Consider the following 25420-nt stretch of genomic DNA (forward strand, 5'->3'; position numbering starts at 1 on the left):
AGTGCGGAGCAAGTGACACTGCAGCATAGTAGACGTGGGATAGCAGAACAAGCCAGGCAGAGGAGGACAGTGGATGGTGGTGGAGATGATCAGAACACGGAAGTTAGAGCAAACAAATGAGGTTGAAGCAGCCAGTCAATTTTTGCAGGGAAAATGTGAATGTGTTTTGCACGATAGAGTGTGGGGGAGAACTCACATTTCTGAAATCATGAGATCCACTCATTAGTTGTTCCATTTTAGATCTAACCCATGGTGCAAAAAGCTTAACATCCCCGAAGTAGTATACATGACTTGACAGCTTGCTATCCATAAAGTGCATTAGTCTTTCCTTCGTTAACGGCACATTCACAAATGTTAAATTCCACAAACCAAGTTTCAGAATTCAGTCTACAAAGTGTTCAGTTTAGTACCTGGGTATGTTTGACACACTCCCAAGGCCCAAGGTCCTGGGTTCAGCACTGGTATTGAAAGTCAGAAAAGCTGGAAGCTAGAATGATTATGCACACTTTTGACCACTAGCTGGTGCTATTGCCCTTCATGTTGGCCTGTAAAGCATTGCAAACACTTCTGCAGCTGCACAGTGCTCCTGAAGCTCAAAACCACAAGGTGATTTTAAGAACTGGCCACAAAAAGAATACAAAAAAAAACTTTAAAATCAAAAGTACATGGAGGTACATTATTCTAGAAACTGATGCAAACAGATCAAATTAAAACTTATAGTACTGGCCTGATTACGTACTCCTGTTAATCTCAAATGCATGGGACAGCCGAAAAGACAAACAGAAGGGCTGAGAAGTTGAGAAAGCCCATGTCCCAGCTGCTCAGTGGAACTTCCTGAAGAACATTTCAGTTAAGAAAGCTCCAGTCCACCTTGCCTAAAGGCAAATGGGTCTCCAGCTCCAGAATGGTATTGGAGTCCATGGTAGTGTCCCTTCCAGGAGCAGGCGCTGAAAACTACAGAACTAGACGCCCGCAGGGAGGGGTACCGGGGTGCACAACTTGCAATGGGATCAACTAGTTTTCATTTACTGTTAATTCAGAACTTTCTCCTGCTGTATGCCCACCAAGAGGCTCCAAGTACTTCTTACAAGATAAAGGAAAAATATTTCTTGGCACAAAATCCACATTTTAATAAATTTCCAAAATCAGCATTCTTTTCTCATTCAAAATACAACAAGATTTAACAAAAAAAACCTCAGGCTTAAGCTAAACAATTACAAGTGTCTAAAGTAGATTTAACATTTCAGTTCATTTTAAATGCACCAAAAGTATATTTTGCAGTAATGTAGGAATGCTGCTGTTGTAGATCAGAACAATGGCCTCACATCCCAGCCTGGTTCCCAATCCCGGAGGGAATGTCTCCTCCTTAATGGCCGTAATTTCAGGTCCTAATTGAAGCGATTTTGGGTAGTCTCATTAACCCAAATCCCAGTGGACGCGCAAACACATGTCGCTCACAATTATTGGTTCAAAAAGAAACAAAAAAGAAATAAATAAGCGGCTATCCAAGATTCAATTCCATGCTTCGCCGGCACATCTACTGAGGTTCTAAAGGGTGGTGAAGAATTCCTCCGGCAGTTCAGCCATCAGGCAATCAAGACCATCTGCAAAAATAAAAAAATGAAATTGCAGGCAACTAGACAAGTCGGTATTGTAATTACAATTTAAATCCCATTCACAGGAAGTGAGGGAAATTACAATTCATAGATTTCACAAACTGAGATCACAAAATATAGATTTGCCCAATGGCATTATAGGCAAGGAACACTTAAATATATAGGCATCTATAGAATGCAAACTGAGAGTTAAATCTCTTATTAATGTTGCATTCTATTCATAAATCCCTTGAACTCATAGCAGCAATATACTTACATAAACATCAGGCCTTTGAGTGAGAATGATTTTTATTGAAATGACAAATGGTGGGGGGGGGGGGGGGGTGCGGAAAAGGGTTTCTAAGCAAACAAAAACTATCACACACAGACAAGGTGCCAATTCCCTCTAGTACAATACCTTATGGCCATGAGAAGGTTGCAATTAGAAATGAACAGATTGCCAATTATCTGCTTGCCATCATAACAAATATCCAAGAGTGGATGCCGAAACCCACAGACAGCTTTTGTAGATTCGATACAAGTAACTATTTAGAAATACCAGCTGAAGTGTTTCTGAAGATCGACAGCCTTGAAGTTACAACAGCAAAGTTCTATAAAAAAATCTACAATTGTACAAGCACCTACTTCATGTTTACTGCAAGGTTCTTGCAGTAGAGATACTAAAGAATTTTTGTTCTGGAGGACATATGGCTCACACTGTGTGTTGATGCTTGTTTCTCCTACTAGAGTCTGTGGTTTCGACCACTGACCAAACTTCCATGACAACAGTGAGAAAATGGTCAAACTGTTCAATCCGAAGAGCAACTTCCTACAACAACAACTTCTTGCATTTATATCGCACCTTTAACATACAGGACCTCGCAAGGCACTTCACAGAGGCATAATCAAACAACAACAGATGTTAACCCAAAGGAGGAGATATTAGAAGGGATGACCAAAAGCTTGGCCAATGAGGTGAGTTTTAAGGAGGTTTTAAAAGGAGAAGAGGGAGGTGGGGAGGCAGGTGTCTAGGGAGGGAATTCTAGAGCCTGGGGCTTAGACGGCTGAAGGCAAAGCCACAAATGGTGGTGAGAAGTGGGTGTGGAGGGCAATCTTCGTGATGAAGAGGATATGGTGGGTAGGCAGTTGGCAGTGGAGAAAATAAGCCAGGGGTTATCTCTGCGCTCTAGGATAATCCTAGAGTAGTGGGTAATTTGGCAGAGGAGAGTGAGGCTCAATAGCACTCAATGTGGCCCGGTCAGATCTGGCGATGGATGGCTAAACCAGCTGTGCACCACATACACTCAAGTTTAGATCCCTTGGACTTGAGGGCACAAGACAGAAGCCATATCAAGAGATCAACCAGGATGGAAGGGAGTAAAGGTTTTGCTGGAGACAAGGGCATTGAAAGGTGGATGCAAGGGAGGGGTGGAGCAGAATAATGGCTGTGGCAAATGGAAGGTCAAAGACTAGTCTCATATTCCTGTTCCAAGTACTCTTTAATAACCTATTAGCTACACAGGCTAATATGCACAGAAAAATTGATGGATTTGCAAATTACAGAACACTAGTAAAGATACCAGAATTCCATAGAATCATAGCGCAGAAGGAGGACATTTGTCCCACTGGACCTGCGCTAGTACCAGTTCTTCAACTGGATAATCCTCTGCCTCTATCCCTTGGTACAGGTTTGTTACTCAGCAATAAATACATGTCACTGCTAACCTTGTCATAGTCTTAATATCTTCCAATAGGTCCCTCTTAACCTTCTTTGTTTATTACATATAGACCCAATTTTCCATCTTTTCTTCATAACTATAACATCTCATTCTGGTATAATTCTAGGAAATTTTGTGCGCACAACTTTCTTTCCTATAATTGTGTACCCAGAATTGTATTCAATACTTCAAGCATAGTCTAACTAATGACTTGTATAAATTCAACATTTCTTCCTTCCTTTTATATTCAATGGGGGAAAAATTAGATTGCTTTGCGCCTCCCGTTAGCACCCTAAGAGCGCGCTAACGGGGCGCAAAGTAACTAGTGCCTGGGCGTGGCGCCGCCAATGCCTCCCGTGAAATTCAGCGGCGGTGCTAACCGTTAGCGCCCCGCGGCGCTGCACCACCGGCGATGACGTCATCAGCATGCGCAGTGCCCTGGCCGCGATCTTCGGTAGTGGTCCCCGACTTATCGGCGGACGCTATGTCCGACGGGGTCAGGGGGGCCTATCTGCGGCCGGGGCGGCGCTATTTAAAGGCGAGGTGCCGGGCGGCCATTTTTGTTGCTGGCCGCCTGCCAGCATCTGCCTCCGCCCCCCCCCCCCACCCCGCGCAGAGTGCCGGCGCGTTCCATGAGCCCAGCACCTCGAGTGCCAGGCTCCTTTGCCGACACTCCCAATCCCCGGGGGCGCAGCTGAGCCCCGGGTCGCGCTGCGCAAGGCCCCTCCCCTTTAAGAAGGGGAGGATGGCCTGCAGTACCGCGGCATGTAGCGCCACGATATTCCCTCGCAGCGCCCCAAGAGGGAGGCGGAGACTTCCAGTAGCGCCCCTCTTCCCTCTTGGGGTGTTACCACTCAATTTTGGTCACGGGGGGCGCTAATTTTTCCGGGGTGCTGCAAAGTTAGCGCCCCAAAGGGGGCGTGCGACTCAATTTTTCGCCCAATGACCCCAGAATCCCAAATGTATTTTTAAAATCATAATTTTTATCTGCACTTGCACTTCAAAGATCGATATAACTGCATCACTAGATATCTTTATTCCTTCACTCTGTTAAGCATTTTAACACTTAAGAGTATAACTACTTTTCACTATTCTTTTCCCCAATTGCACTATTTCATGTTTCTCTGCTTTGAATTGCATCTGCCTACTCTTCTAGCTAATTTCCTCCTGCATAGTCCCTCAGGTTGCCATGCCCCCTAATTTGGTATGTTCAGAAAATGTTAGTCTCACTCATCTTGTACCTATGGTCTAAATTATTTATATAAAAATGGAAAAACAGCAGTCCCAGCACAAATCTCTGGTGCACACCATTGCCCACATCCTACCTATCTGAATATGATCTGCTAACTTCTCCTTTTTATCTGCTAGCTATCTCTATCCATGCAGCTACAGACTCTTTAATACCATCTGTCTTCATTTGCTTCACAAGTGTCTAATGTGGCACCATATCAAACATTGTGCTGGAGAATGATCCAGCTCAATGGCAGGTGGGCAATGCATTTCTTCCCTTCAATTTGACAAAAGCAGCATGGGCTGAAGCCAATGCGCATCGACTCGCTGGGATAGCCAGCTCCAGGAGGAATGCTGTGTCGGACACAGACGCAAAGCAGACTAGATGTTTAATTTCCCACGATTCCAGACACAGGAAGCATAAACCTGCACCAACTGCAAATGTAATGAGACATACAGACGGGCGGATTGGGATTCTTTGTGATCGTCGCAGAAAATGGGAGGGGGGCCCATAATACAGCGTAATGGAACCATTCACAGGGGACACTTAGAAATCTCCCCATTTCCCATATGGCTAGTCCGCCCCCGCGCGCACAGCTGGTAGAGGATTGCAGCGGGCTAAAATTACATAGCGAGTTGGCAAGCTACTATTCTGAATGCCAAATGTTCAATATTTTGAAATACATGACCTATGATAGAAAAGAAAACGAGAACATGAAATTCCAAACGACAGCATACTTTTTCCAGTCTTAAATAATGATTTTCTTTTACAAGATTATACACACATGAGGAATTGAATCTTGAACATGGTTGCTACCCAAAAAAGACAGCATCAACACAAGGTATATCTTTCCAAGCAGAAAACTCAGTCAGGTCTACTTGCTACTGACAGCAGGGGATGCTGTTTCTCCATTAGTTAATACACATAGAAAAAGCAGCACCTATGCAACGCTTAGTTGTCTTCTCTTTGATTCACTAACAGTGAATTCATTACACATTTTCAGTGGCCTTTACTTTAAAAAAAAAATTACAATACTAAAGGGGTTTTACTCAGCCTACATTTTGACAGCTTCACACTATAAATCTTTTAACATCTTAAATCAAATCTCACATTGATGCTGGTGAGCCCCTTCACATATATGGAGATCAATGCACATACAGGCACAGTATGAACAGAACAATGCTTAGGAAAAGCATTAAAAACTTTTCTAGGTAAAGACATTGCCCATTGAGAGGAACCCTCTGCATATTCACTCGAGAACTACAGGAAACTCTATTATCTGGCACCAACGGGACCGGTGTGGTGCCGGTTTATCAAAAAGTCCGGATTACAGAGAAGTATAGTTAAAAGGTACGAGAGCTCCGTACACAGCAACAAATCCAGGCTTTCCTGTTGCTTAGCAACGTGTGCAGGAACTCCGGCCACAGACCAAATGTTCCTGTTGCTTAGCAACATAGAAACATAGAAGATAGGAGCAGGAGTAGGCCATTCGGCCCTTCGAGCCTGCTCCGCCATTAAACGAGATCATGGCTGATCATCCAAACCCTAGCACCCGGTCCCTACACCGACAGCCATCCCACACAAGCCCTATCCCCGTAACCCCACGTATTTAATCCCCCCTAACACTAAAGGCCAATTTTTTTTATCATGGCCAATCAACCTAACCCACACATCTTTGGACTGTGGGAGGAAACCGGAGCACCCGGAGAAAACCCACGCAAACACGGGGAGAATGTGCAAACTCCACACAGACAGTCACCCGAGGCCGGATTTGAACCCGGGTCTCTGGCGCTGTGAGGCAACAGTGCTAACCACTATGCCACCGTGCTGCCCATTAGTGCTGCAACAAGTGCACGAACCCCAGTTACACAGCCACAGATCCAGGAACTGCCACTAACATGAAGTAAAACTTACCTGAACCTACTCCTGAATTTTGCCGGTTAACAGAGATTTCCGGTCATTTAGCTGCCAGTTAAGAGTTTCCTGTATGTGCCTGAACTATGCACATTTTCAAAGACAAAAACAGAAATAAAGTGTAATAAATGATGTAAAAGTTTTTGCGAAAAGGGCAGATTCAGGCAATGTCAGGATAAAGTAATGGTTCTAAATGAGGCATTGGATACAACATCACAACTACTAAAAATATTCCAGGAGTTTGCTCTAGCCTACGAATACACTGGACCCTCTATTGTGCTGGCCATGAAAGCGGGTGGGGCGGGGAGTATAGAGAAAGCTACCCCAGCTAGTAAAGAAGGGAACATTTCCAAGATTTCTTCATTCAGCAGAAAGCTATTAATATATTTTGTATCAGAATCTTAGTGAGGAGGGTGTTAGATATAGTTTAAATCTTAATGAGAGAGCTTTAAACAATTGTCAGAGTTTAGCAGTGAGGAGTTGGTAAATTTCAATATAAAATTGGTGGTGAATGTTCAGGTCACTAAAATACATGATAAAAGTGACCAGAAATTAACTGCAATATGCCCTTTGTATATCAGGTGAGCTATTACTGACCCAGACTCAACTACATATCTGCAGAAATTGCTTACAGGAAACTTTCAATTTACCGGCACCTAAATAACCGGAAATCTCGGTTAACTGGCAAAACTCAGGAGTAGGTTTTACTTCATATTGTACTTGCCTTCCTCCATCTGTTGCTGTGCAAGGGTGTGGCTGCAGCTGTTGCTAAGCTACAGAGACACTTGGAACTTGTGGCCATTGTTCTGCACTTGTTGCTAAGCAACAGGGTTTGTTGCTTTATACGGAGCTCTCAGCTCTCTGTATCTTTTACTATAGCGCTCGGTTATCCGGAATTTTTGATGAACCGGCACCACGTCGGTCGTCGGTGCCGGATAAAAAAAGGTTTCCTGTAACTTGCTGTATTTTGTAAAAGTTGCTGCACTGACTGCAGACCCTCAGATTGTTCTCAGTCGTGCACTGAAAGATGGATTTTTAAAAAATCCTACAACCTGATACAATGAGGTGTGTGAGGTCATGTTTACACACATCAGGACTGTCCATTAACCTTCCCTTTTTCAGAATGCTTTTCTCCAAGAAGGTTATTCACTTTACTTTTAAGAATTTCACTAAGCATTTGAAAATGTAATAAGTAAAGATCCTCTTCATAAATTGTATTTTTTGGAATAACTTACTATTGTTAAGATTTAAGGTGGGGGAATGGGTGAGGAACAGACATTAGGTATAATGTATACTGAAGATCTTTTGCTAATCTGTATCTTCAGCTCTAAACTTCTTGTAAGGGCACACAGATTATGTTCTGGTAATTTTCTACCCATCTGACAGCAACTGTGGTGTTACAATTTTAATAACAAAAGCTATGATAAAAAGTCGCCTCCTCACTCCCAAGGTCACTCACTCCTGACACCAAAGCAGAAAATGATTTAGAGAGTGGAAGAAACTTGTATTTCATACAATGAACAGATGTGTACTGGACCCTCAAGGTTTGCAGCATGCATCTGTAGGTGTGGGTACAGCAGTCACTGATTCGCGGAATTAGTAATTCACACCGAGCATTACTAAATACCTAATATTTACAAATTTGATACCTTGTAATTTCCATAAACAACAACTTGCATTTATATAGCGCCTTTAACGTAGTAAAACATCCCAAGGCACTTCACAGGAGTATTAAAAGAGAGGAAAAAAAATTGACACCAAGCTGCACAAGGAGAAATTAGGGCAGGCAGAGGCAGGTTTTAAGGAGCATCTTAAAGGAGGAAAGAGAGGTAGCGAGGTGGAGAGGTTTAGGCAGGGAATTCCAGAGCTAAGGGCCTCGGCAATAGAAGGCACGGCCACCAATGGTTGAGCGATTATCAGGGATGCTCAAGAGGGCAGAATTAGAGGAGCGCAGATATCTTGGGGGGTTGTGGGGCTGAAGGAGATTAGAGAGATAGGGAAGGGGTGAGGCCACAGAGGGATTTGAAAACAAGGATGAGAATTTTGAAATCGAGGCGTTGCTTAACCGGGAGCCAATGTAGGTCAGCGAGCACAGGGGTGATGGGTGAACGGGACTTGGTGTGAGTTAGGACACGAGCAGCCGAGTTTTGGATGACCTCAAGTTTACGTAGGGTAGAATGTGGGAGGCCAGCCAGGAGTGTGTTGGAATAGTCAAGTCTAGAGGTAACAAAGGCATGGATGAGGGTTTCAGCAGCGGATGAGCTGAGGCAAGGGCGGAGACGGTCGATGTTACGGAGGTGGAAATAGGCGGTCTTAGTTATGCTGTGGATGTGTGGTCGGAAGCTCATTTCAGGGTCAAATATGACACCAAGGTTGCGAACAGTGGGGTTCAGCCTCAGACAGATGTTAGGGAGAAGGATGGAGTCAGTGGCTCGGGAACGGAGTTTTTGGCGGGGACCGAAAACAATGGCTTCAGTCTTCTCAATATTTAATTGGAGTAAATTTCTGCTCATCCAGAACTGGATGTCACAGTCTGACAATTTAGAGACCGTGGAGGGGCCGAGAGAAGTGGTTGTGAGGCAGAGTTGGGTGTCGTCAGAGTACATGTGGAAACTGACATTGTGTTTTCGGATGATGTCGCCAAGGGGCAGCATGTAGATGAGAAATAGGAGAGGGCCAAAGATCGATCCTTGGAGGACACCAGAGATAACGATGTGGGAGCGGGAAGAGAAGCCGCTGCAGGTGATTCTCTGGCTACTATTAGATAGATAAGAATAAACAAGTTAACATAATATCCGCACAGCATCAGAAACTGCACATGCTCCAATAACTTATCAACTTGGAAATCATCCATTTGTCCACAGTAATGCTACACTGCTGACATAATAGATTAAAAACCACCCATACTCAACTCACTTTGAAAAGGCAGCAGCTGGAATATAAACGCACGTAGCTTAATTAAAAAAAAGTTTTTCATAAACTAACAGATTATTAATGCAAGTTATTTGGAGAGATTAATTATATGGATTTTTAGGAGATTCATTATGGAGTTTGCACTTATGTAAATACTTTGTTCAAGATTAATGTAGGACAATACACAATACTGAAATTTACTCTGAACCAATAATAAATATTTATTTTATTATCTATATGCAAATAATTTAAACACACATTTGTCCTGGACAATTTCCCTGAACATCTGACCTACCTGCTTCCCAGTCTTCATCACAATGTCCCTGTAACACAGGGCCTTTGCATCCAGATATTTCCAAGTTGTCGTTCCTTGTACTGGTAGGAAGTGGCTGAGAATCCCATGATGTAGCGACTGTGCAGGAGTTTCTGGTCGTGCTTAAAGAATCGCTACATCTAGGTTCACAAGGAGACTTGGCCAGTAAGTTAAAGGTGGACTGTTGTAGAAGTGAAATGGGGTTCTGAAAACAAGGAAAATATTTTAAACCAAAATTGCCCGTCAGACAAAGTTTTACTCGGAAAAATCTAAGAATTCCACTCACTGAAAACCAAGACAAGGCAGCAACACCAGCTATTGTGCAACTACTTGAACCAAGCAGTACCTACAGCACTACAGACGTTACGGAAGAAGCACCAGGAGTCCAGGTTTTTGACATTATAGAGTCAAGCGCTGTTGAAAAATATTCTTTAAAAGGGTCCCCAGCCAATCACTACTCATTAGCCTAATTTACAAGTTGGTTTCTTATCAAAGGCCCTCGACTTACCAATAAATATATTCGCCTTGTTGCTGCTGGTACTCCCATTTGGCTAAATGTTCTGTGAAATGTGTTACAAGTCACTGAACCACAATCAATATCAGATGGTTATTTCACTTTATGTGGAGTAAGGTACATTTTTCAAGAAGTTGTAAGTGTCAGCCGTGGCTCAGTGGGTAGCACTCTCGCCCGAATCAGGAGGTTGCGGCTTCAATTCCCACTCCAGAGACTTGAGCACAAAAATCCAGGTTGACATGCCAGTGCAGTACGGAGGAAGTTGCACTGTTGGAGGTGCTGTTTTTCGGATAAGACGTTAAACAGAGGCTCTCTGAGGTGGATGTAAACGATCCCACGGCACTATTTCGAAGAAGAACAGGGGAGATATCCCCAGTGTCCTGGCCAATATTTATCCCTCAATCAACATAACAAAAACAGATTATCTAGTTATTATCACAGTGCTGTTTGTGGGAGCTTGCTGTGCGCAAATTGGCTGCCGCGTTTACTACATTACAACAGTGACTACACTTCAAAAAAGTACTTCATTGTCTGTAGAGCGCTTTGGAACGTCCAGTGGTCGTGAAAGGCGCTAGTCTCTATTTGTAGGATTTTGTATTGCATGACAAAAGGTAGCATTCTTGATTCAAGACCAATGTAGGAAAATACACCATTCTGAAGTTTACCCTGAACCAATAATAAATATTTTATTGTTATCTATGTGCAAATGATTTAAACACAAGCCTGCATGGCCAGAGGAACTACATGCAGCGAGATAGGTGTATTCCAATACAGAGCACAAACAAACAGTGGCATTAACATGTAATGTTCTGCATCACAAATAGTAAGAGGTCAACCAAAAAGAAGGAAAAAGTTTGACTATGTCAAGGTCAAGGGGAAAGCAGTAGAGATGACCCCTCCATCCATGGATTCAAGTCTATCTAAACAGTAGGGTTGGAACATGTCCAGGACACAAGTAAAAAAAGATCAGAAGCTCTAGTCCTTAGTATAAAAGGGATATAAATATGGACGTTTTTAAATGGAACCCAATTGAGAACAGACAGCGTGCACAGGAGATGGGCAAGGGAATTCAGATCCTTTCACTTGTTCATATAGTATTGATTGATCTATTATTAAAATGCAAATCCCTTCTCTTGAGTATCCCTCAACATATGTGAAAGAAAGTATACCCTAAATGGTCAGACTCAAGAGTAGAGGAACAGAGAATATCTAGCGGTGCAGATACATAGATCTTTAAAGGACAAGAGTGCAGGTGGAGAAGCCACAAAAAAAGCCATTTGGATTCTGGGTTTAATACAGTTGGGCGCAGAAATTCCGATCGCAGGCCTCCCGCGGGCGGAGGGCTGCGATCTGGAAAAATCTGCGCCAAGACCGGAGGGCTCCCGGAAGGCGCAGAGTTCCGATGCTGGGCCTCTCCAAACTGCTGGTGCGCAGGGCCCACGTATCCCAGAGGCGCAGGCGGTTCGCAAGCGTCCCTGGGATCACGTGGGCCATGGGGAGCCAATCAGAGAAGGGAATCTCCCTTCATACACTTGACAGGAAGACCCGTCAAATATATGAATGGAGATCACCCCCAAAACATAGTAAAACGTAGCGGTTCATGTAGATCACCACTAAATAAGAGAGTTTGACTTCGATGAACTATTAACAAGTTGTTTATTTACAGGAACAGACTAATTACATCAGGTAAGATGGCAGGTAAGATGGCTGACTGTAGGAGCACCGTGGTATAGGTCTTGTCCCAGCGGGGACTCTACGAGGACTAACTAGAAGTTTCCCACCTCAACTGCCAGCAGGTTCCGAGCTCAACTATTGGAAGGTTCCGAGCTCTGACATCATGACGTCAGAGTACAGGAGAGAAGCCCGAGTATAGTAACAGACACATACAGTAAGGTAAGTTAAAGGGAATTATGTATCTCAATGTAAGGGACAACCAGTGGTACAGCCACAGTAAAACTTTAAGTTAAGAAAAAACATCACATTTTTAAAATGACTTGAAATTACATAAATTTACTATTTTAAACAAAAATTTAAATTTGAAAAAAATTTGAAGTTTTTACCTGGGCTAAAAATAAACTTACCTTTCTTTAAAGTATTTTTAATGATAAATCAGTGGAATTTTTTTTTTTTTTTTTTTAAATAAATACTTTTTTTCAACTCTTATCCTGGTAAAAGCAGGCCTTGCGCCCCTGCTTTTACCAGGCGCAAGAATTGTAAGTGTTTTCTGCAGGCGGAGGATCTCCAAAAAGTAGAACTCTCCACCCGCAGAGGCCCTTCTCCCGGACAGATCGGAAATGCCGGTTTCCACCGCATGCGCAGTGCATGCCTGAAGCCGGCATTTCCGATGTCCCTACGGGTGAGTACACAGCGCGTACCCACCCATAGGGATCAACATTTCTCCACTGTTGTCACGAAATATAAAAGGAAGTGATGTTGAAATGATCAGGCTATTGTTGGAGTATTGCGTGTTCCTGGGCATCCCATTATAGGAAGGATATCAGAGCAATGGAAAGGGTAACGAAGATTCAATGGGATATTTGAAAAGAGCTTATAGTTATGAAGAAAGGATCAAAATATTGTGGCTTTTCTCACTAAACAAGAAAGTTAAGGGAAGACCAAGATGAGGTTTTCCAAAACTGTGAAAGGTTTTGAGGATAAACAATGAAAAGTTATTGGGTGACCACTTTGCAGAACACCTCCGTTCAGTCCGTAAGGGTGACCCCGAGCTTCCGGTCGCCTGTCATTTTAATTCACCGCTCCATTCCCACTCGGACCTCACCGTCCTTGGCCTCTTGCATTGTTCCACGGAAGCTCAACGTAAACTCGAGGAACAGCACCTCATCTTCCGATTAGGCACTCTGCAGCCTTCCGGACTCAATATCGAGTTCAACAATTTCAGATCATAACCTCGGCCCCTATTACATTTTTACTTATATATTTTTTCCCCCCACCCCTTTGTTTTGGGTTTTCCCTCCCCCCCCCATTCCTCTCTTTTTTTACATGGCAGCTGTCTCTCATTCTGCCAGTACATTTCACACCTAATCTAAGCAGTCTTTTGTCTCTTCACTAGTCCTATCACCATCTCGTCTCGTTTTGAATACCTCTTAATGTCTATTCACTTCTTTTGTTCCCTCCCCAGCCCTGCCTTGCGATCTATTTCATTTCCTTTCCAGTTTTGAAAGAGGGTTTCAACCCAAAACGTCGACTCTAATTTCTCTCCACGGATGTTGCCTGGCCTGCTGAGTTTTTCCAGCATTTTCTGTTGTTATTTTGGATTTCCAGCATCTGCAGTATTTTGCTATCGAAAAGTTATTTCCGTTGGTTGTTGAACCAGTAACAAAGGGTCATAGACCGAGGATTATAATCAGAAAAACAAAAAAGGGAAAGCTGGAAGATTTTTTTTTCACAAAAAAGGGTCATTAGGAAATGGAATGCTTTGCCAGAAGTGGCCATTGTAATTAGACAGGTATTTGAAAAGGAAGACTATAAAAAGGATATAGGAAAATATCAAGGAAATTAGAGTAGATAGCTCAGTGAAGAGCTAATAATGGCACATGATCATTGCCTAAATAGTCTCATTTTGTGCTGCAACTTTTGTGATTCTCCCTAATAAAATGCTCCCACACCAGTAAGAGTCCAAAAAAGGAAATCCACATGGAAGCCAGAGGACAGACAATCCCATTATGCATGCACATGCAGCTGGCCTCGAACTCACACTGAGCGAGCCACAAGAGTACGCATTAAACACTTGCGTAGGATATTTCCCTCTGTGTCTCTAGTTCCATTTTGTTACCTTGTTTTCATGCTAGGTGTACGTCAGTTATTTTTCTTTTTCCCCCCACAATTACGCATACAGGAAACTTTGGTTTATCTGGAGGTTAACTGTCCGGAATGCTCGAGCCACCGGCAAAAATCAGGAGCCGTTTCGTTAGTTTTTTTTCCCCCCCACCAGTCAGGCTCTGCAAGGTCTTGCTGAAGCTGTTGCTAAGCTACAGAGACGCTTGCAAGGTACAGCCGGCTGTTTAGAAGCTGTTGCTAAGCAACAGGGTTTGTTGCCAGATACGGAGCTCAAAATCTCCGTATGTTTCAACATTAGCGCTGGTTTGTCCGGCAGTTTTGATGGGACGGCAACAGCTCGGTCCCATCGGTGCCGGATAGCACAAAGTTTCCTGTATTTGGTTGTGTCATTGTATATTTTGTTCACAAAAGCATGCACTTGAACAATTTTCTTTTCCCATATCTTATCTTCTCAAGTAATTTTTTTGTTTCTTTTACAGCTCGGTCTTGTTCCCTAGGATGCCTTGATGTCGGTGCAATCACAGAACTTAACAGAAGATGGGAAGTAGCTCAATTTCCGAACAGGGGGATGGTTACTGCAGCTGAAGACCTTAGATAGGAAAAGATGCTAGCACACTACTTTCAACATGCTATTACATTATAGTACACATTACTGTTTTTGTTTTATTGAGATGCCCAATTTCAGGATCACACTGCAGGACACCACTAAGGCTGGAAAAAGAGAGACGAGGTGGTAAATCAAGAAGTAGTGATTAGGTAACAGCAAGCTTGGATTTTAAAAGCTTTATTATTATTAGAGGAAGGAGAGACTTGGGTAGGGAGTTTCACACTAAGAGTACTGAGAAAGAATAAGTAAGAGTCTGGGGGTGAGTTTGGTACCAATATCAATGTAGATCCAGCTACAGGCATATTAGTGCTGACAAAATCACTTCTCACACATAGTTGCTGGTGTGTGCAGCATCTACTCAACTGCACAAGGAAGGACCCACCGAGATTCTTACCTGGGGAGTCTGGGCCAGCTGGCTACGAATGCATTCACTCGCACCTTGTGGATATATTCTTATCACATTGCTTGGTGTTATATTCAAATAATGATTGCGAAGCGATGGAGAAAATACACCAACCTAAAAACAGAAGTAAAAATGCACGTTAGCGTCGAGGAAATGCTGGTTTCCCTTTTAAGCTCAGAATTTACATTCAAACGAATTCCAGACAAAAATCAACTGAGGATGATTTACACCCGAGGGAAAAACAAGCCAACAAATTCTCAAAAAAGTTTAAGTTGCATCAGTCAGGAATGTAACATTTTGGGAAACACACCTGTACAAATTTAACTCAGTTGACAGCCTAAGGCATCCAACAGTAATCAGTTTCTATATTATATTAGGTGTGTATACCACCTCACAACAGCCTACTCGTCATCAACATTAGCATCGACACAGGTGGCAACATCATTTTCTAGTGCAGTGCTAGCGCACAAGCAATCTTAAATGCTTTATGATAATGGGAAAGACCCAGCAACATAACGTTGTGGTGTTGTCACCAGTTAGCTGTTTGCTGAGACCAAGCTACACTCCATCCACTCTCAAAAAGGTCTCTCCTCCAACCAGCAATGTTTTTGGAGCCAGCCATTCAAACAAAGTGACCCTAACTAGTTAACATACAGCACCAGATCATGATTCATCATCCCATACTAGAAGGGTCAACATATGGATAAAGGGAAAATGAAAGGTAATGAAGTCTCCTCGAACAATTGGCTAAATTTACGTTTTTGGTTCACTGGTGATAATCATTCACTGCGTGTTAAACCCACATTGGATACGAGTGGTAAAATCCGTTCACCCGCCCCCCCCACAATAGCGTTGTTCTTTAATTGGTGTTAAATGAGCAGTAAAATTAATGACCCAAAAATTCCACCCATAATTCTAACGTTGAAGTATAGAGCTAACAACCTGTTTCAGGAGCAGCACTGTTCCAACCTTTAGGTTATTCGGTTCCTCAACTAGAAGCTGTCTGTGAATGGTGCCTTGCATCACTCCTGTACAAACAAACAGAAAGAATTAGGCTTCAAGGAAACCAAATTCCAGCAGCCATCAGCACCATACCACCAAGTAAAGGACTATATTTACAATGCTTCATTTGTACAGATGCTTTCAAAGTAGCTTTTATAATACAATATACTATGTCTTTGGATAGCCTTTAAGCTTGTTCATTCCTAATGAATCTTTCTAAAGGGGAGGGTGTAAGAAATAGCTATTAGATTCATATATGAAGGTTGACTCTTGGAACACAAATTAAAATGCAGTCAGGAACAAATGGTTGAAGTGTCAGCAATGTCAAATAACAAACACCAAAAGACAAATGGAAATGATAAGAGGATCATAAAATGCAAGAAAACACAGGATGATAATACCATAGCTAGACAATAAGGAGCCACGAAGTCATAAAATGTCCTTAAAGAAACATAAAACATTCCTCAGAAAGATAACAAAGGCCTCGTCAGCTATGCAGAAAGGGGCAGTGAGAAATGTCTTCCCGTACCACACTTGGATTATAGATGATTGACACTAGATACATCACTACCCACCGAAATAATAACTATAAATATAGGAGGGTTGAGAGAGGGAATCAGACAGTGAGGGGCGAAGGCTTCTTTGAGGTGGAAATCAATGCTGGCTCAGGCCTAACACCTTGACTAAGTTTAGTCTCTGAGGTGGATCAATGCTGGCTTATGCCTAACACCTCCAACAGCTCAGGGGACGAATCAACAGAAGTGACCTCTGTTACTGGCTGCAGTGACCCGCTGACCCGAGACCTCCACGCTGTCTCATCAGACATCTAACCAACCGTCCGTCTGGTCGTAGCATTCTGATTCGGGAGTCGTAGATCGCTCTCTACTGTCACGGGTTGTATGTCTATTATACTCAGCTTAAACCATATGTAATATCTGATTATGCTTTAAAACTGTAGATCTTTAATAAAAAGCCTTGCAACTCCCAAGACCCTTTGGGTAATGTGTGTGTGACCTGTGATCCTGAACTTACAGGGGGGAAAAACATGTCTGGGGAGGGGTGGGGAAGAAAGCAAGCAGATAGTACTCCAAGCCAATGTCTGCCCCAATTGTTTTTTTGGGTGCGTGGCCCATTCAGTTTCGCACGTGCAAAAATTTTTTACATTGGAGGACTGGCAGAGAGCTGTGCGGCCGTGCAGTTTAGATAGAGGGAACGTTGCCCCATGCCAGACTCAAAAGAAATATTAAAAACAAAAATCTTTATTACCAATTTCAGGGAAGTTACCGCAAATTGAATCTCCTGAATGGAAAAGATGTGCACGGATGATTAACTTGACAGATCCATCACTAGCTGGCTTCTATTAATTTGTACAGGGATCAGATTGTTTTCCTGTCCTGGAAGCTAATCTCAGTGCTGAAATGTAAACATAAATTTCAGGACCAGTTCAAACATGAATTTTCAATTTGGTCTAGGGACCTTTTGGAATTCTTTATTTTGGATGTTTTTATTCCTCCACAGAAGGATTTAGAAAGAATTATTTTGAATCTTGGCAAAGCGAATTCTCAAGTTTTAAAAGAAAGACACCAAGACAAAAGATGGTTAAGATGCAAATAGAAACCCCCCCCCCCCGCCCAACTAAACAATAACCAACTCATTAGTTCATCTTGGTAATCTTATAGTGACTGTTTGTCAACAGCTACCTGGACAACACTTCCTCCCACCCCGCTTCCTGTAAGGACTCTATTCCATTCTCCCAGTTTCTCCATCTCATCTGCTCTGACGATGCCACCTTCCATATTAGTGCTTCTGATATGTCTTCCTTTTTCCTCAACTGAGGATTCCCCTCTGTGTTTGACAGGGCCCTCGACCATGTCCGTTCTATTTCCTGCACGTCTGCTCTCACCCCTTCCTCTCCCTCCCAGAACCACGATAGGATTCCCCTTGTCCTTAGCTTTCACCCCACCAGCCTCCACATTCAACATATCATCCTCCGCCATTTCCAGCACGATCCCACCACCAAACACCTCTTCCCCCTCCCTCCCCTCAGCATACCGAAGGGACCGCTCCCTCCGCGACACCCTGGTCCACTCCTCAATCACCACAACACCCCTTCCCATGGCACCTTCCCGTGCAAGCACAGGAAGTGCAACACCTACCCTTTTACCTCCTCCCTTCCCACTGTCCAGGGCGCCAAACACTCCGTCCAAGTGAAACAGCGATTTACTTGTACTTCTTACAATTTAGTATACTGTATTCGCTGCTCACGATGCGGTCTCCTCTGCATTGGGGAGACCAAACGCAGATTGTGTGACTGCTTTGCGGAACACCTCCGTTCAGTCCATAAGCGTGACCCCGAGCTTCCGGTTGCTTGTCACTTTAATTCTCTGCTCCACTCCTACTCTGACCTCTCCTTCCTCGGCCTCTTGCACTGCTCCTCTGACCTCTCCTTCCTCGGCCTCTTGCACTCCTACTCTGACCTCTCCTTCCTCGGCCGCTTGCACTGCTCTAACGAAGCTCAACGTAAGCTCGAGGAACCTCACCTCATCTTTCGATTAGGCATTTTACAGCCTTCTGGACTCAACATAGAGTTCAACATTTTCAGACCATAACCACAGCCCCTATTTTTTTTCCCCACATGACAGCTGCTGATGATTATGCCATTCCCAGTTACCTCTCATCTAGACTCATCTTTTGTTTCTTAACTTGTTCCATTACCATCTTCTTTTGCCTTGCACCATCATCCTTTTTGTCTTTTAATCTCTCCTGCCTTCCATCCTATCACAGACCTTTCCTTTTGTTCTTTCCTCCCCTCCCCTTTCCCTGCCCCTACCACTTACTTAAAAACCTGTTACATCTCTAACTTTTTCCAGTTCTGACAAAGGGTCATCGACCTGAAACATTAACTCTGTTTCTCTCTCCACAGATGCTGCCTGACCTGCGGAGTATTTCCAGCATTTTCTGTTTTTATTTCAGATTTCCAGCATCTGCAGTATTTTGCTTTTGTATTAAAACCAGATGTTGGTGCTGTTACATAGGACAATCAGGGAGTTGCATAATCTCAGAGCCTCCCAACAATCTATTCATGGGATGAGGGCATCGCTTGCAAGGCGGTGGTGAGCCGCCTTCTTGAATACAAGAGAGTGGCAGAGGGCAGTAAAAGTCAACCACATTGCTGAGAGTCTGGAGTCACATATAGGCCAGACCAGGTGTGTATGGCAGATTTCCTGTTGGTTAATTATCTCCTTAAAAAAAAAGCAGCATTTTTCCAGTCTTTACATGTTAATTCAATTAGGAATTGTGCAATAAAACAAGGATCTCTCTGTCTGGCAATCTGGAGACTATTGCTGAAGGGCGAGTGTGTTGGATGTTGACAAGATCAGGCTTGCCTGCAATTAATCGCACAAATAGCACACTGTCTAAGTTTATACATTTAGAATGGTTATTTGGGGGTTCCCTTCATGGCTGTGAGTTCACCCAGTAAGTAGCTGCCTTTATAGATCAGGAAAGTCTCAGGTGCAATCCTTGGTCAGTGCGGAGTTACCGGATTTCTGTGGGGCAGTGGTAAGGGCGTTACAACTGGTCTTAATGCTCACTGTAAGGCGGTGGAATTAACAGAAGTTCCTGTTCACTACCCAGTGACCCCTGCTGGAAAGTGTGTGTTTGCAGTGTCAGTTGTGATGCTCCCTGCAGTCAAATAGTGTGCAAATTCTATCGAGCCTCACACATTAATCACTGCCATTCAGGCAAGGTACGGCCTATGACACCTTACCTCAGCAATCAGTTGATACCTTCCGGAGAGAAAGGGAAAAGAATTGGCGAGAAATTAAAATATGTAAAAAAAAGGCCAAGAATCAACACCTTCAGGATGAGATAGGAAATGGAAAGGGGAAACAAAGTTAAGTGGATATGCAACGTTTGGGCGCATAATTTTTCACAAAGCGAGTTTCTTATCTCAGTTGGATGAATCAACGTTCATATCCTCCTCGTAGAGACCAATTCAAATAGGGAATTAGTACTTAGCATAGGCCTTTTCTGATTGACCAATAAGGGTAACACTGGGTTGCCACAACGTCACCAAACTAGAATCATCACAACAAGTGCCCCTTTTAGGGCACCACTAATATAGGAAAGAAACATGGTCCAATCAAACTGAAAGAACCCAAAATAAGCAACAAAGTCTGAACAAAAGCAAAGGGAACCTTCCCAACTAAAACATCAATGTCTATAAGACACACTATATCCTGTGGTGTCCACCGATCGTGGAAGACATCAAGAAAACGGTGAGACTTAGAGTCGGCTATGGGAGATAATCAAAGGGAAAGAGAGTTCCGAATCAATATAGGCTGAACCCAATAGGATAACTTAAGGGATCCGCACGTTCCTAAAACCGTGTATATTTTAAAGTCTAGATTGATCCAATCAAAGGTATCACACTCCTGCATTGATTTAGCTTGTCCTAGTTATTGTAACAATTTCAATTAGTGAAAGCGCTACCTGATGGGTCTTTAAAAACAGCACTGGCATCCGTGTTTGTTCGTGTCAGTGACTTTACAAGCACAGCCATGTTGGGGACCTTGCCTTTAGGGAGCTGCTTTAAGGCTGCCTATAGAAACAGAAGCGTTGGTTAAAATATTTGAAAATCTTTTTTATGGATAAATTGGAGCAAATGGATTCAACAAAATGAAAAATCATTCACAAAAACTTAACAAATGCACACCACTCACTGAAAGCAGGGCAATTTCTGTCTACATTTAGTTTTAAAAGAACTTGTATTTATATAGCACCTTTCATGATGTCGGTACGTCCCAAATTGCTTTACAGCCAATGAAGTGTTGTAATGTAGGAAACACAGCAGCCAATTTGCACACAGCACGATCTCATGAAAGCAATTAGATAATGACTAGATAATCTGTTTTAGTGATGTTAGTTGAGAGATAAATGTTGGTCAGGTCACCGGGAGAACTTCCCATCTCTTCTAAGTGTCATGGGATCTTTGAAGTCCGCACGAGGAGGCAGACGGGGCCTCAGTTTAACGTCTGATCTGAAAGACGGCACCTGCGACAGTGCAGTATTCCCTCAGCCTAGATCATGCCCTCAAGTCTCTGGAGTAGGACTTGAACCCATGACCTCCTGACTCCGAGGGGAGAGTGCTACCACTGAGCCACGGCCGACACCATGAAACACGAGCTAAAAAGGGAAGTTGTCTTCCATTACAAAACTTCTAAATAAAAGGGAGGAGACAAATTGTCTATGGGAACCAGTCCCGCTTGATTGAGCTGGAAATTAGTAAGGCGAACAATGGCTCTGTTAGATGCAAATTGAATTATACATGGTCAAAGCAGTAACAAGCACTCAGAACCCAGACGATAGTGAGCACCTGCTCATTAGCATTCTAATTTATGCTTTTGCATCTCTTCAGTGGCTACAACATGTACCTCACTCACCCTCACACTGATACCAAATGACAAAAGTCAAAGAATTTTTCAAATGAGAAATTTCAAGTCAACAGACCAGCAATTCCAACTGAGTGTAAATTTGTATACAACCTTAAATTGAGGCCTCGTGCTATGAAATTTAATCATGGTCTAACTTTCTCGATTTGTTGCTTGACACTGATTCGTTTGGAATTATGTAGGGATAGCAATTTCATGCTCATGGTGAAATTCTGAAACGACTTTAGGAAGGAACTGTGCATGAGGTTTTAGTAAGGCTTGAATAGCATGACTCACCATGACTGCCTGAAGTTTATCAGCTCTCCCAGTTAAAACTAATGCAAGGAGTACTAGTTTCAATGGTTAAAAAAAGTGTTAAAATACATGAATGCAAGGAATCAACTGAAAATACGAGCTCATAAAAAAAAATGTTTAAAAGTCCCATCTCCTGTGATGGTTCAATTGGTAAAGGCATGTGTGCAAGTCTGTCGCACTGACTGGAAGATACCAGGTTAGAGCCCCAGTATGTGTCAAGTTAGTCAGGGTGGCAGTAGGGGTGCTACAATTGGCCTCAGGACCTACCAAAACTCCATCTGGGCTCACAGGAAGAATGGTCACTTGGGTTAAGAGGGCAGTCAGCACCAGTGGAACCGTATTCCAGTCGGAATCAATGCATTTAGGAAAGGAGGGGAGAACGCATAAAGTGCAAGAGGAGTTCTGAGGGGCTGGGTAACAAAAACTAAAATGATTTCAGCTACAGGGAGGGGGCAAAGAGTCTAATAATCACATCCCAGTGGGAAATGCTGGGCTTCCCTGGATAGGAATCTGTTCTTTTTATGCTAGGTGTGAGTACAGTGGATGTTTGATAGATGGCATCAAGGTTGCAATCTGGAAGGAGGGGGGGGGAAATGGGCCAGGAAACAGCTCAACTGACAGTGAAGTGATCCAGGTCATGCAATTACAACACCAACATGTAACCATGACCATCATTAATAGGCAAGACCTCGCTGCCTTCCTTCCCCCATCGCATTTATTTTTTTACATTTAGACTTTCGGTACTACACTCATTTAAGTCATTGTACAGACAGACCAGCAGAACAATCCCAGGATCGCTCATTTACACAATTCCGTGAACTGACCATAATTAGCACACCTATACCTTAGGCACTCACACGAGGTGGTCAGTTCCTCTTGTTCGGAGTCATATTACACTATGTGGTATCCTCAATTTTTAAACACATGGGAGTTTACTTAGGAAATTAAGTCATGACCTCTTATGCCCCAATAATGATTGCCCCATCCCTAATTTCCCTTGAGAAGGTGGTGGTGAGCCGCCGCCTTGAACCGTTGCAGTCCGTGTGATGAAGGTACTCTCAGTGCTATTAGGTAGGGAGTTCCAGGATTTTGACTCTGTGACGATGAAGGAACAGCGATATATTTCCAAGTCAGGATGGTGTGTGACTTGGGAGGTGGTGGTGTTCCCACGCGCCTGCTGCTCTTGTCCTTCTAGATGGTAGAAGTCGCAGGTTGGGGAGGTGCTGTCGAAGAAGCCTTGGTGAGTTGCTACAGTGCATCTTGTATATGGTACACACTGCAGGCACTTTGCATTGGTGGTGGAGGGAATGCTTAAGGTCGGTGGATGAGATACCAATCAAGTGTGCTGCTTTGTCTTGGATGGCGTTGAGCGTCCTGAACGTTGTTGGAGCTGCACTCATCCAGGCAGGTGAAGGAGGAGGTAGAGGAGATACTGGATGGGATAAAAATTGATAGAGGAGGTACTAGAAAGGCTGGCTATACTTAAAGTAGATGAGTCACCAGGATCAGATACGATGCATCCTAGGACGCCGAGGGAAGTGAAGGAAGAAATCGCGGAGGTACTGGCTATAATTTTCCAATCCTCCTTAGAAACAGGGGTGGTGCCAGAGGACTGGAGAATTGCAAATGTTACACCCTTGTTCAGAAAAGATAAACCCAGCAACTACAGGCCAGTCAGTTTAACCTCGGTAGTGGGGAAGATTTTAGAAACAGTAACTCCCACTGGCTGGAGTCATACCTAGCACAAAGGAAGAAAGTTGTGGTGGCTGGAGGTCAATCATCACAGCCCATCGCTGAAGCAGTTCCTCAGGGCAGCGTCCTAAGCCCAACCATCTTCAGCTGCTTCATCAATGACCTTCCCGCCAACAGGTGGTCAGAAATGGGGATGTTCGCTGATGACTGCACAGTGCTCAACACCATTCACAACTCCTCAGATAATGAAGCAGTCCATGCCTGCATACGAGACCTGGATGACGTTCAGGCTTGGGCTGATAAGTGGCAGGTAACATTTGCGCCATAGATATTCCAGGCAATGGCTATCTCCAACAAGTGAGAGTCTAACCACCGCCCCTTAACATTCAACGGCATTAACATCACCGAATCGCCCACCATTAACATCCTGGGGGTCACCATTGACCAGAAACTTAACTGGACCAGCCACATCAATACTGTGGCAACAAGAGCAGGTCAGAGGCTAGGTATTCTGCAGCGAGTGTCTCACCTCCAGACTCCCCAAAACCTTTCCACCATCTACAAGGCACAAGTCAGGAGTGTGATGGAATACTCTCCACTTGCCTGGATGAGTGCAGCTCCAACAACACTCAAGAAGCTCGACACCATCCAGGACAAAGCAGCCCACTTGATTGGCACCACATCCACCACCTTAAACATTCACTCCCTCCACCACCGGCGTACCGTGGCTGCAGTGTGTACCATCTACAAGATGCACTGCAGCAACTCGCCAAGGCTTCTTCGGCAGCACCTCCCAAACCCGCGACCTCTTCCACCTAGAAGGACAAGGGCAGCAGCCTCATGGGAACATCACCACCTCCAAGTTCCCCTCCAAGTCACGCACCATCCTGACTTGGAAATATATTGCCGATCCTTCATCGTCGCTGGGTCAAAATCCTGGAACTCCCTACCTAACAGCACTGTGGGAGTACCTTCACCACACGGACTGCAGCGGTTCAAGAAGGCGGCTCACCACCACCTTCTCGAAGGCAATTAGGGATCAGCAATAAATGCTGGCCTTGCCAGCGACACCCACATCACATAAAACGAATTAAAAAAAATTTAAAAAAAATCATGTCCAAGTAACTGTCAATTTTGTCCAAGTGTGGAATAATTAAGGCAAGCCAACACGGATTTGTTAAAGGCAAATCGTGTTCCACCAACTTGATCGAGTTTTTTAAATAAGGTAACAGAGAGGGTTGACGAGGGCAGTGTGGTTGACATGGTGTACGTGGATTTCCAAAAGGACAAAGTGCCACATAATAGGCTTGCCAGCAAAGTTGAAGCCCATGGAATAAAAGGGACAGTGGCAGCATGGATATAAAATTGGCTAAATGACAGGAAACAGAGTAGTGAACAGTAATATTCAGACTGGAGAAAGGTACATAGTGGTGTTCCCCAGGGGTCGGTTCTAGGACCACTGCTTTTCTTGATATATATTAATGACTTGGATGTAGGTGTACAGGGCAAAATTTCAAAATTTGCAGATGACACAAAACTTGGAAGTGTAGTGAACAGTGAGGAGGATAGTGATAGACTTCAAGATGTAGATAGGCTGGTGGAATGGGCGGACATGTGGCAGATGAAATTTAACACAGAAAAGTGCGAAGTGATGCATTTCGGTAGAAAGAATGAAGAGAGGAAATATAAACTAAAGGGTACAATCCTAAAGGGGTGCACAAACAGAGAGACCTAGGGGTATGTGTGCACAAATTGTTGAAGGTGGCAGGGCAGGTTGAGAAAGCAGTTAAAAAGCTTACAGGATCCTGGGCTTCATAAATAGAGGTATCGAGTACAAATGCGTGGAAATGATGAACCACCTGTATAAAACACTGGTTCGGCCTCAACTGGAGTATTGTGTCCAATTCTGGGTACCGCACTTTAGGAAGGATGTGAAGGCCTTAGAGAGGGTGCAGAAAAGATTTATGAGAATG

At 43.6% G+C, this 25420-nt stretch overlaps 1 protein-coding gene across 4 annotated transcripts in view; it reads right to left on the bottom strand.

Moving 5' to 3' along the window:
• Positions 1-1105: 1105 nt before the first annotated feature.
• The window catches only part of hrob (homologous recombination factor with OB-fold), a 60586-nt gene continuing 36271 nt past the window's right edge, over positions 1106-25420 (bottom strand). For 2 of the 4 annotated variants that reach the window (XM_085966297.1, XM_085966295.1), the window contains 5 exons: positions 20503-20611; positions 15949-16034; positions 14998-15120; positions 9667-9889; positions 1106-1604 (listed from right to left, as the gene is read on the bottom strand). In XM_085966297.1, the coding sequence (XP_085822423.1) occupies positions 1549-1604; positions 9667-9889; positions 14998-15120; positions 15949-16034; positions 20503-20611 (597 nt within the window). In that variant the 3' untranslated portion in view covers positions 1106-1548. Of the gene's footprint in view, positions 1605-6458; positions 6543-9666; positions 9890-14997; positions 15121-15948; positions 16035-20502; positions 20612-25420 lie in introns of all 4 variants that reach the window. The other 2 variants (XR_015073446.1, XM_085966298.1) reach the window with 2 other exon arrangements.

Source organism: Somniosus microcephalus, chromosome 24 (assembly GCF_052327205.1).
Source record: "Somniosus microcephalus isolate GS21.2 chromosome 24, FLI_Smic_1.0, whole genome shotgun sequence".
Lineage (NCBI taxonomy): Eukaryota > Metazoa > Chordata > Chondrichthyes > Squaliformes > Somniosidae > Somniosus > Somniosus microcephalus.